Raw genomic sequence first — 13,542 nt, 5'->3', positions numbered from 1 at the left:
GATTCCCAGTGCCATGTACTGACGATATTTTGTCTTTGTTAGGTCAGAATAAATATTTTACCAGTTTGGACTTACTTAAAGGCTTTCACCAGATATCATTAGAAGAAGATAGTATCCCATACACAGCCTTCAGCACAGCCAGGGGACATTATGAATTTTTACGGATGCCTTTTGGTTTACGTTGTGCTCCCATAACATTTACAAGAGTGATTAACATAGTGTTTGGAGACTTGCTAGGGGATATATTGCATGCCTATATGGACAATCTTGTAATCTTTTCCAACACCTTAGAAGAACATCTACGTAAATTAAAACTAGTACTACAGAGACTAAGACAACATAACTGAAGGGTAAAGATTAGTAAGTGTGAATTTTTCAAAACAGAATTAATATATTTGGGTTTCATGGTGTCAAGCCAAGGTCTTAAAGTAGTCCATGATAAGGTGTCGGCTATCCGTAATTTTCCCATACCTACTAATGTCAAGGGAATACAGCATTTTCTGGGTTGTAGTGGACATTACAGGCGTTTTATACGCAACTATTCAATAATAGCCGCTCCTTTAACTGATCTTACGAAAAAGGGCGTAGATTTCATATGGTCTGAGCATCATCAACAGGCGTTTAATACCTTGAAAGATGAACTGTGTAGTTCTCCTATCTTAAAATATCCTGACTTCGGTAAGGAATTCTTCATTGCAACAGACGCCTCAGACTTAGGAGTAGGAGGGGTATTGCTTCAGCAATATGGTAAACAATTTTTCCCGATAGCTTTTTATTCTCGAAAACTGAGAACTTCCGAAAGTAAGTATGCAGTAATAGACAAGGAAGGGCTAGCTATTGTTAATTCACTAGTGCATTTTAGGTTCATAATATACAGTTATCCCGTTAAGGTTCTTACTGACCATAAACCACTAACCGAGTTCTTTAAAGGCTTCAACCACAGCCCTAAACGAACTCGGTGGCATTTGATCATTCAAGAATTTGGCGCGAGAATCGGGTATTTACCTGGGAAAGCAAATATCATTGCGGATGCATTATCACGCAACCCCGTGTCATCTTGTACGGAGCCTTTAGCTGAATTAATAGATATATCAACATCCATGCCTATTGTTAAAACGATATCTGAACAAGAAGATTTAGGCTGGAGTGCTGAATTATTACAGACTGAGCAAAGAAAAGATCAGAAATTAGAAACAATTATAAATGCTTTGAAAGGCAATCATAAGGAAAAGGGATATATAAAGTATAAGCAGCAGAATTATATAATCAAAGATAATATTTTGTGTAGGACCGTGACAAGGAAAACCCGCAATACACCACATGTAACTAACGACCAGGTTGCATGCAAATCCATTACACGGACACCCGGGGTTCTCATTAATGTCACAGAAAGCCAAATCATTGTTTTATTGGCATACGATGCTTACAGATATAAAAAAACACATCGCTAATTGTCGCACATGTCAGGAAAACAAAGGGCATACGAAAACACCTGTCAGCCTAGGGGCTTATCCCGTGCCCAATCAACCCTTTGAAAGAATACATTTAGATTTGTTAACAGGATTTTACGAGTCAGACAGAGGAAATAAGCACCTCTTAGTAATTGTAGATGCTTTAACTCGATACAGTATACAGAACTAATAGCGCTTAAAACTAAAACTGCGATTGAATGCGCTAGGAAGTTTTACGAGTGTTACATTTGTAAACATGGAATTCCACACATGATAATCTCAGACTTGGGTGGAGAATTTAATAATCACTTTCTTACCTCATTGTGTGAATTCCTTAGCATAAAGAAAATAAATACCATGATATATCACCCAGAGTCGAATGGGCTAGTGGAAAGAGCAAATAGGAAGGTTTTAGATATATTAAGAGTAACACTAGGGGGATCAGACCCCAACTGGGATATTGCAATACCTGCGGTACTGAGTACTCTGAATCATTCATATCATATATCAATTAAAATGTCACCGCATGAAGCATTGTATGGTACCCCAGTTAGAACGCCTTTCCATGTATTAACGCCTACAACTAATCTATCAAATCCTTTAAAAGAATGTATAAATGCAAGCAAAAGTCGTTTTGATATCCTTTGAAAGAATTTAGAAGAATCACAAATCATAATGAAAAGGAATCATGATAAAATAGCGAAGCCAACTAAAACATATACCGTGGGTGATAATGTATACATACAGGTAAATGTACGTAAAGGACTCAATTATAAACTAACACCTAAGTTTGAAGGCCCATTTAACATTTTGGAAACATTAACGGCCAATAGGTTTAGAGTTCAAAACGTATCCCAACCCACGGATGAGAGAATCGTACCATTGGCTCACATAAGAAATTAAAAAAAAAGAGAAAAAAAAGAGAGGGAAAGAAGTGAGGGAAAGATTTTTATTTGTATGTTAAAAGTTTTCTTCTTAATACAGGAGTAATTACATATATTTTTCTCGTTACAGGTTTCCAAGATGAATTTTTTGTTGTTGGGAGTGATATTGTTCGCTCAGACATTTTTCTCGTGTGGGATGAGCTCTAAAACTAAAAGTATAGATTTTAGATATGGCACTATAGTTGAAAGACAAGAAGATGTTTTTATTACATCAAGTAACGTAGTAGTAGAAGTGCGAATGCAAGCAATTTTTCTCCCAGAGAATGACGTCACTAGCTTAAAAAGCGCCATTTCGAGGTTTGCTGTCTCATTAGATGAGTTGCATAGAAGACATTTTCATTTGACTACAGAGAGTTCGCTTGGATCGACACTAAAAGTTGCAGAGATGCTATCTGATGACTTGCAAAATAAGACTTACGAGACAGAATCTTTGGCTCCTGACCTTTTGATGTGGACTGTAGGACACGGACATAAAGAAAGACGTAACCCGTTTATTTTTGCTGCACTAAACATCTTTGGGTCTATTGCAAGTTTAGGTTTAGGAATTTCCAATCGTCTTAAGATTAGTAATCAAAATAAGAAAATTGAGTTCTTGACTCATGAAGATGAATTGATTATGTCAGAACTAAGGAATCAGTTAGCTTCAATTAATCAAATTATGGATTTAGTAAATGAACATTCAAGTAATATCAGTCAGATTATGGAAGTACAGGATTTGTTGGCAACGTTAACGTATTATGATTCAAAAATAGATCACATACATAACAGAATTGCACATTTCATTGAGAAATCAAAAGATTATGTAGAAGCTATCACGTTAGCAACTAAAGGTGTACTGTCGCCCCATTTGTTGCCTATAAAATACTTAAAGTTAGTTCTGGAGAACGGACGGGAAAAACTAGGCTATGTTCCTTTGTTAGACGCACGTAGGTTAGAATTTTATTACAGCCTAATTACAGTAAGCGTTGAAAATAACAAGATTATGATTACAATTCCCTTTGATTCTTCGGAATCCTGGCAATTTTACAGGATATCACCATTTCCGACTTCCATGACGAATCACTCAAATCCAGTAATATCCAGTTTGACAGGACACGTATTGATTTCCCCAGACAAGGAAACATATACGGTCATTAAAGACTTAAATCAATTAACTCACTGTTCAGACGCAATGGATAGAAAAATATGTACAGCTGACTCATTTGAATTCCATAAAAACTTAATGGATTCATGCGAGTTAGGTATAGTGCTAGACGGTGCTCTCTCCCATACAAGTGAAAATTGTCTGGATAAGCTTTATCCCTTTGACAATAATGAGTTCAATTGCAGACTGAACAACGGCTCGTGGATACGATACAACAAGGACGGCTTCAATGTATCATGCCCGGACGGATCTACGTCCTATTCCAAAATCTTCGTTGCAGCGGATGGTTGTATCGGGACATCCTGTAATTCCATGGTGACCGGGATCAGAACCATCATCAGAGAACGAGCCTACTTCGCGAACTTCACGTGGTCGACTACAATGCCATCACTACCTCTCCCATACAACAAACAGGTAGCCAAGCGGTTGATGAAATTGACCGAGATGGACCACCTGTCACCGACTTATAAAGAATTTCTTCACCCCATACTACCAGCAGGAACAGTTGTGACGATGATGATATTTATCGCCGTTAACATCCTTGTTTGCCGTAGGTTAAGGAACAGTTTGCAGCTAAAACAGAACGTTTTGCCATATCCAGACAAAACTCCTTATTTAATTCAATTTAGAGCCGTTTGAAAGTGGCCACTTCATTCGCTCAAAGGAGTAAAATTGTCTTGGAAACGAGTTGTGTACGAAAAGCAGTTAGTACGCTAGTAATATGTAATTGAAGAGACTATGGAACATTTGCATTTTTAAGAATACATTTAAAAAAACATTTAAAAAATAAATAATTTTTTCGGCATCTAATAAAATATATAAGCCAGAATGTTAAAAGAAAAAAAAAAAAAACAGAATCTATGGGCATCTAATAAAATATATAAGCCCTATATATATATATATATATATATATATATATATATATATATATATATATATATATATATATATATATATATATATATATATATATATATATATGTACGAAACCGTGGTACGTGTACGTACCAGGAATTCGTGTTTGTGCACTAAAATTGAATCTTTACCAAGGTAACAAATATTTTTATTAATTACTGTATTGGGTTAATCTATGTTTCTGACAAAGGTAACAATTATTCTTTAACAAGTTACCGAGTCATATGTATATCAGTATTTTTTTTGGTACCATATAATCATTTGCTAGCAATGTACCATATCTGTGATCTGTATTTATCATGCATTTTTTTCTTTGCTTTGGTAATATCTTTTCATATGCATTATTGTTATTATTTTTTTTTTATTATGCCTATTTGAACATTCGTCCTCATTTGCTTATGGCTAAAGTTAAACAAAGAATAATACATATATCCAGTCACACTCCTAGTAAACATATTTTGGTGTGTTGGTAAATTTTTTGAAAAAAAAATTGAGATACCTGGCCGAGCTGATGTAATAGTCAGATATTACATGTTTAAAACACATGACGTAATACGTCATTGTGGAAGAAGAAGCTAGCGTGAGATTTGCTGTAGTCAGACAAGATCATAACAGGATGCATTTTGCATCTCTCAGCAATGTAACATTTTTATGAAGCATAAACACAAATGCATACCGTGTGAAAGAGTTGTGTCGCCACCGGATGCAGGTGGCTTCCTAGACTAATGTAAAGTTTACATATTGTGTTTAAATGCTGAGATCACTAAATATACTATATCTGTGATATCGATATTTTAGGCAGTTCTTATCTACACTTCACCTGGAATAGTCATCTGACCAAACCAGCTATACTCCTGTGATGGAGATGTTAACACTGTTGTTTTTAGAGAATAAACCATTTAAAAGGTAACATGATTGACATTACTTCAAGACTCAACATCTCAAACAACACATACTCAATGTGTGTTAATAAAAGTAGCACACTGATATATATGTATATATATGTATATATGTATATATATATATATATATATATATATATACATACATATATATGTATACATATATACATATATATACATGTATATATATTAATATATATATATATATATATACATATATATATATATATATATATATATATATATATATACATATATATATATATATATATATATATATATATATATATATATATATATATATGTATATATACATATATATATATGTATATATATGTATGTATATATACGTATATATATATATATATATATATATATGTGTGTGTGTGTGTGTGTGTGTGTGTATATATGTATATATGTATATATATGTGTGTGTATATATGTATATATGTATATATATATATTTATATGTGTCTATATGTTTGTGTATATATATATATATATATGTGTGTGTGTGTGTGTGTGTGTGTAAGTATTAATAATAAGGCATTGCCCACATATATTTAACCTTTGTCCCCCATTACAAACCATAGTACAAACCTCCTATTCTTACCTGATTTAATGGAGGTTTGACTTAAGACAGAGTTATGAGTTACACCTGTTGTGGGAAGATACTAAAACCTGATAGCCCACCACCTCTAAATTGGAAAAAAGAGAGAGAGAGAGAGAGAGAGAGAGAGAGAGAGAGAGAGAGAGAGAGAGAGAGAGAGAGAGAGAGAGAGAGAGAGAGAGAGAGAGAGACCACCTTCCATAAAGAACATGAAAGTGATGACATCAAATAGATATGATGTTTTGTCTGCTGATATTTTAGATCAACAAGAAAACAACTTAAAACAATCAAAAATTCTTGTTGAGATCCACTCCTCAACAATTAGATCTAAATGCCACAAAAAAGATACCAATACAAAACCCAATTTATCAAGACCACCTCTAAAGAAGCCAATGGGAAATCGTGTCAGATCCAAAATTGCTAATGGGAGGACTTAGTTCAACGTGTCTTCCAGAAATAAAGAAATAAACCATAGTTTTTCCTCCATTTTGCAAGGGAATTGTCAGGGTCTAAGTGCCAAATATGAAGAACTGAAGCTCCTTATTTATGAACAATCCTCCATAATTATATGTTTTCAGGAGAGCAAGTTTGATGATGATACCCCTTGTCCTCAAGAATATGTTAATTATAGAACACTATATGATCAACAAGCAGGAGCCATGGCGAAAGTCTTATATACGTGTGTCGAGATGTATCCCAAATATCTATTTCTATTCATACCCCTCTGCAAGCAGTGGTTGTACAAATTGATTATAGGGAAAAAATACACCATTTACTCTTTATACTTGCCTCCAAATGACAAAATCTTGTATGGTAATTTAGTGGAGATGATTCAACAACTCCCTCAACCTTTTTTATTTTTAGAAGATTTGAATTGTAGACACCCTTTTATGGAATGATGTTTTAGCAAACACAAGAGGCAACCTTATATCTTCAGTTTCGGAAAAAGAAGAAGTATGACACCTTAATACAGGAGAGCACATGCACTTTCATCTTCAGACAGGTACCTAGTCAGGTATTGACCTTTATTTTGATGGAGAACATTAGATGATTGTCATACTAGTGATCATGCACAAATTATTATAGAAACTAACAATAATCCACCCTTACAGAGATCTCCATGATGGAACCTTGATAAGGTGCATTGGAATAGATTTCATGAGCTAAACGAAATTGAAGGAAATGCAAAAGAGTTTGAAAGTGTAGATGATGCCATAAGCTTAGTTAATGGAACCTTGCATACAGCAGGAGTCAATTCAATTCCCCAAAACCACAGGGTTATTCAATTGGTGACCAGTCCTTTGGTGGTTTTCAGAACTAACTGCCCTGCATAGAGCTACAAGAAAATCTTTGGCTCGATTGCGTAGACACTGTACAGAGGAGAATTTAATAATATACAAGAAATGTAGAGCACAGTTCTGCCGTGCAATGAAAGAAGCTAGGTGCTATTCTTAGATCTCTTTTGTTTCTTCAACAGAACACCACCATCTTCTGTATGGAGGCAAGAAAAAAAATAGCTGGCAAGTTTACCCCTAACCAACCAGTAGTGTTGAAGGTGAATGATCAGTATAAAAGCATTGAAGAATGAAAACTGTTGAATTTTAACATAGAAAAGGAGGAATCTTATAATGCGTTTTTTGTTTTTTGTTTTTTTTGGTTTACTGAAAGGGAATTTGATTATGCACTTGCGTGGCATGATCTGGGGAGTACATCCAGACACGGATTTGTACATCAAAGGCCAATGGATTCAATGTGTAAGTGAATCTAGGTTTCTAGGGTTGATATTTGACTGCAGGCTGACATGGGATCTTCACTTGAAAGTCTTAAAAGTGAAATATCTTAAAGGTTTTGTCCCATACATCATGGGAGGCATACCACAAGCCTATTTTAAAATTGTACAAGGCCTTAATTTTTTTTTTCAAAAATTAGTGATGGTTGTGAAATATACTCTTCAGCCACACCAAACTATTAAATTTTTTTTTTATTCTAAACACCATAATGTTATCAGTTTGGCCACATGAGTTTTAGAACTTTACCCATCCCAGGCCTCATTGTTGACGCTGAAAATTTACCTTTAGACCTTTACCACAGGTCTTCTATTGTTCAGTATCTGTTTAGGTTAACAAAGCTTCCTCATTCTTTAGCCTTTCAAACTGCAAAACTTGTAAGGCATTTGAGATTTGAGTTGCACCCAAAATCTCCCCAACCTTATGGGTTTTCAGTAAAACAATTAATGAACAGTTTTGATATACAGTATAACAGATGTACAGTACAGTATTTACATATTTGACACACGTTCGGCACGTGATAATTCCATCATTTTTTGAAGATGTGAATCCAAGAATGTGTGTGAAGGCAATCCATGCAAGAAATGAAGTAGTCAATGTGATTAACCAGCATTAATACAGTCTGTTGGCTGTATCAATTGATGTGGCTGAGATTGATATTACTGTATAATGCAGAGTAACTAATGTGTAGTGGTGGCATATGTGGTTACATCCTTGACTGGTGATCTCCAGACTCGGGCTCGAGTCCCATTCAAACTCGTTGGTTCCTTTGGTGTTTGAAACCTCACCATCCTTGTGAGCTAAGGATGGGGGTTTTGGGAGAGCTTATAGGTCTGTCTGCTGAGTCATCAGCAACCATTGCCTGTCCCACCATGGTCCTAGCTCGGATGGAGAGGGGCTTGGGCGCTGATCATATGTATATATGGTCAGTCTCTAGGGCATTGTCCTACTTGCTAGGCAGGGTCACTGTCCCTTGCTTCTGTCATTCATGGACAGGTTTTAAACATTTAAACAGAAACTTTAGAGAGTACTTCACCTGATTTCAACCATGTTTAGTAAATGCATCTCAGGCACCCTAGTGCTCTAACAAGAAAGCGTAATGAAATGCAGCAGGTTTCTGCAAATCCATCAAATCACTTTGATGTTCGAATTCCAGAAAATTACTTCTTTACAAAGCCTGTGATGGAAGTGAAGAAGAGTTATTGACTGCTGACTGCACCCCATCAACTGACAGAATTTTAGTTTTTGGAAGAACCTGACACGTGGTATGCTGATGGGACTTTTAATCTGGCACTGCCATTGATTTCACATGTATACGTTTTATTGGCCAAGAAATTTGGAGGAGTTCATCTTATTATTTACACACTATTATCCAATTAACAAAAGATAATATATATTAAGTTATTTTAAAAGTTAAAACTTCCCTCTCCAGAAATTACTCCTAAAAGTTTATTGTGTGATTTCAAAATTGGTCCAATCTGAAGAGGGAAAGAAGCTTTCCAAACACAGAAGTAAAGGGATGCTTTTATCATTTAAGCCATAACCTATAAAAGCATCTCAGGAGTCTAGAAATGACACATTGTTACGATAATGGTGCAGATTTTGCTATGAAAACTAAAATGATACTGGCTTTGTGTTTTGTGCCCGTGGCCAACGTGGACATACTGTATATGTTTTTGCTCTTTCAGAGTTTTTATCAGATGATCTTCAGGAATCGTTAAATTGGTACAAGGACAGTTACCTAGGCAGGGCAAACAGAAAATAGATGTGTCAAATCTTTATCAGTGAACTTTAAACCAAGAGGACAAAACAAACAACCACGCCGAGGCAGCCCACTGATGAGTTTATGCTAAATTACAAGTGCATCATCCTATAATTTGGCACTTTATTGACAGAATTAAGAGAGCGCAGAGAGAAAGAGGTGCATTTTATGAGCATTTGATAGCTGGTCATTCCCCACAATAAAAGCTGAAAAAATATTTACAGACAGATGAAAGAATATGGGGAATAGTATCTAATTATGACGTAAGAAAACTACTTGAATACCTGCGAGTCATAACTCACAATTTCAAATTGAATCAAGTGTTGATTTATATTTTAGTGTTTCAGTTCAATTTACGGTATATTCATAGCTAGTCAGTTACTTGTGACAAAATGAAAATATAATCCTATTTCATTTGATAATCATATCATGTTTATATTCATTGCAAGTCATCTAATCATCTAATGATTAAATGGCCAAATAGCCAGTGTCTATTAGTTTTAAATTCAAATAACCTGAAAATAGATAGATAAATAAAAATGAATAAAGATGCAATTACTACGATTGTTTGAAAGCAATGCCCTATAAAAAGTCAACTGCTTGCTTGTAGCAACCCCCCCCCCTTTTTTTTATGAAAATACGCCAAAAAGTTCAATACCAAAAATAAAATTTTTAACTATACCAAATAGTCTTAGGCCATAAAAACTTATGCCAAAATGTCCTCGCCAAAAAGTAATAGACCACATACAGTATATACATGTGTACTATATTTAAGTATATATATATATATATATATATATATATATATATATATATATATATAAATATGTGTGTGTGTGCATATAGAGTACAGTACTTCTATTCAAATTTTGAATAATGTTTTCCCTTCCTTCCCAGTTTTCGTGGATAAGGATATTAAACTCATTTTTATGAGGCTCTCATGATATAACTTGAGCTGATTTTCTGGTTGATGGCTGTCTTCTTGTTCAAGTCTACTTCCAGTCTTTTTGGTAATTTCCATATGGAGTAGGCACAGTTTTGAAGGGGAAGGATAGTGCAAAGATATGAAATGTATTATTAGTAATTTTGTGAAGTTGTGAAGCTTTTGCTTTTAAAATTGAATAGTTTGAAGGTAAGAAAATAATGAATTTTAGTTTTAAAATACAATAAAGAATTGTAGTTTTAGAATACAATAAAGAATTCTAGTTTTAAAATACAATAAAGAATTATAGTTTTGAAATACTTTTTTCTTGTAACTGCTGTGTTTCTAATAGAGAATTATTCCTAAAAAATATTTTTTTTTTTCTGGGGGAACCATTTTTTATTGATAGAGAATAGCAATAGTTTTTCTTATGAGGAATAATTTTTCCATGTTAGACTTTGAAGACTAAATCATATTTTAGGAATTTCTGATCTCTGTTAACATACATCCTACCCTCTTCCTAGGATGACCCACATTCAAATCTTATCCTTGAAGTTATTCGAAATGACACCTTAAGAAAGATGGAACGACACATGAAGCAGGAAGCGGAGCGTTCATTACTTACAGCAGCAAAACTAATATCGCCAGTTATCGAGGGGACTTTCAGTGCAGGGTACAATTGGTATGTTATATAGCTTTATTATCAAGTTTAATTGTTTTGTCATAGCTTCATGAAATGTGATATGCCAAAAGGTGTAGTGGCAACCCATTGCTAATTTATTGCCACTCTGTTACTTGTAATTAAAGATCCATCCCATTTTCTATTTTCATTCTATTTATCTTGTAAAGTTAGGAAGCCCATCATCCTCAACAACCAGAACAGATCCCAACTATTGGAACATGTCTAAATGGTAGTGGGTCCTATAGGAATAGAAATTTCTTATCATTTTGATTGGTAAGCTCTTGGTGCACTTTTGTTCCGACCATATAGAAGAAAATTGGTGGGCATGGCAGCAGTGTAGGATTGCACTATGCCTCCACCCATGCATCGGCGAGGCGATGCTAGCTTCACATGGTCACTTTACTTTTGGTTGCCATAGCAATCGGATGCCTAATTACTTTGTAATGAGATTGTGACCATTTCAAACAAGTGTTAAAACAGTGCTTATGAAAATTTGTGGTGGTCGAAGGTCGCCCATGTGGCACCTTCCTGAGCTGGATAGAGCTTGATCCCCATTCTTTATATAGACAGGGGGAAAAAGATGTGATGTGAATTCCGCCTGTGAGGTTTACAAAATAGCGTTCTTGCAATTAGGAAGACATGTAAGCGTAGCAGTAGAAAACTGGAAGGATTCGTTTTCCAGCCTTTCTATACATGCAGTCAGACCTTGTTAATCGCGGTTTCTTGCGTCTTGACCAAGGAGGAAAAGAAAATTGTGTTTACCCAACATTAAGAATTTGATTTCTAATAGTTGGCAACAGCATTAAGATGGTCAAGAACAATGCAATACGTATTGAATAAAAATTCTCATAAAAATTACAATAAAATTCAAGCTGGGCAATGATGTCAAATAGCCCGCGCTCCTTTACACTGGGAGCGCTGCACACCAGTATCCTAGCTCTCTCTGTACAGTCTGTATTCATTCATTTTTGGTGTACGATAATATTACAATATCCTGTAAAAATTTCAGCCACTAACTATGTCATTTACCTACCCAATATAAATTTTGAAAAGAGGATAGATATTTTGGCTAAAAAACATATACTTTTCTCTCATTACAGGGAACGTTCCCTTGTGGTTCCTCCCGCCCCTGGATCTCAGCAAATGGTGCTCAATTATCTTAGAATAAGTGCTTCGAATAGTTTCAGTTTATATCCATATTTAAATTGTAGGTGAATATTTGTGTAAAGTCATTTTTTTTGCATACTTATTTTTTTAATACATTTATGAATATTTTTTTTGGACTTAGCCGTTATTTACTTGTTTTGAAGATTAGACTATTCTTTGAATTTTATTTTGATATTAGATTATTGTAAATTGGCTTGAAAATGAATTTTGTATGAATTTTTATGGACCTCGTGTCGAGGTCAACTCAATGAAACCTATCCAAGGTGGTGAAATAACGATATCTATCCAGGGTTAAAGGCAAATTCCTCTCCTGAAGGTAGTTCTTGACAATAGGACCAAAAACTTGGTTTACCCATTCAACAAAGACGTGCGTAGTAACTCAAGCCTTAGAATTAGCACTCCAGAAAACATGCAGTATGTCCTTATTGACTCTATGTGCCTTAAATGCCCTAGGGTTTTTGGAATGATAAACCAGTAACGGCTTTATTTTGCAGTCCCCGCTGGTGTTGACACAAAGGGCAAGAGTCAACCGATCCTTCATAGGCTTTTGTCCAGGCATTTTCTTCTCTTCGGCACTGATGTATGTTCGACTAGGAATCGTTTTCCAAAACTGACCGGTTTCATCACAATTGAAAACTTGCTGCTCTGCGTAGCCTTCATCCTCCACGATGTTTTCGAACTTCTTAACAAAATCATTAGCAGCCTTGGTGTCCGAACTTGAAGCCTCTCGAACCAACCGCGAGACGCCTTTAATTCCTCTGTCGTAGGATTGGTTGAACTCTCTCCCGCGTCACCCCCAGAGCCCGCCGCCTTCAAGTCACAATAGAAAGCGCTGGCCTTTTCACAAATGATCGTTTCAGTGATCGTATCGCCAATAATCTCTTTGTCCTTTATCCATATTATCAAAAGGCATTCTATCTCTTCAAGGGTAGGGATGCGACGTTTTGAAATAATGGTGATCCCTTTCGATGGTTTGACTTCTTTAAGGGCTGCCTTCTGCTTGATGATCGTCAAGATCGTAGACATATTCTGGCCATATTGTTTAGCCAGATTACTCACACACACACTGCACTCATGTTGTTCTATAATTTCTTGGTTCAATTCTAATGAAAGCATTGCGTTCTTCCTTTTCTCACAACTACTAATACCTGTACCGAAACCAAGCTTCTTAGGACCCATCATTATATGTAAAATCAAAAATGGAATGTGTAAAAAGGAAGATAACAAGCACTGTTAATAACGGACTGAACACGGTA

General features: G+C 35.2%; 1 protein-coding gene across 1 annotated transcript in view; it reads left to right on the top strand.

Moving 5' to 3' along the window:
• LOC137656683 (intraflagellar transport protein 88 homolog) overlaps positions 1–13,542 on the top strand; it is a 210,798-nt gene that overhangs the window by 56,032 nt on the left and 141,224 nt on the right. The window contains exon 4 of the mRNA XM_068390921.1: positions 10,962–11,119. Coding sequence (XP_068247022.1) covers positions 10,962–11,119 — 158 coding nt within the window. The remainder of the gene's footprint in view (positions 1–10,961; positions 11,120–13,542) is intronic.

Source organism: Palaemon carinicauda, chromosome 1 (assembly GCF_036898095.1).
Source record: "Palaemon carinicauda isolate YSFRI2023 chromosome 1, ASM3689809v2, whole genome shotgun sequence".
In the NCBI taxonomy this organism is placed as follows: Eukaryota; Metazoa; Arthropoda; class Malacostraca; order Decapoda; family Palaemonidae; genus Palaemon; species Palaemon carinicauda.
This window is presented reverse-complemented; position numbering and strand designations above follow the sequence as displayed.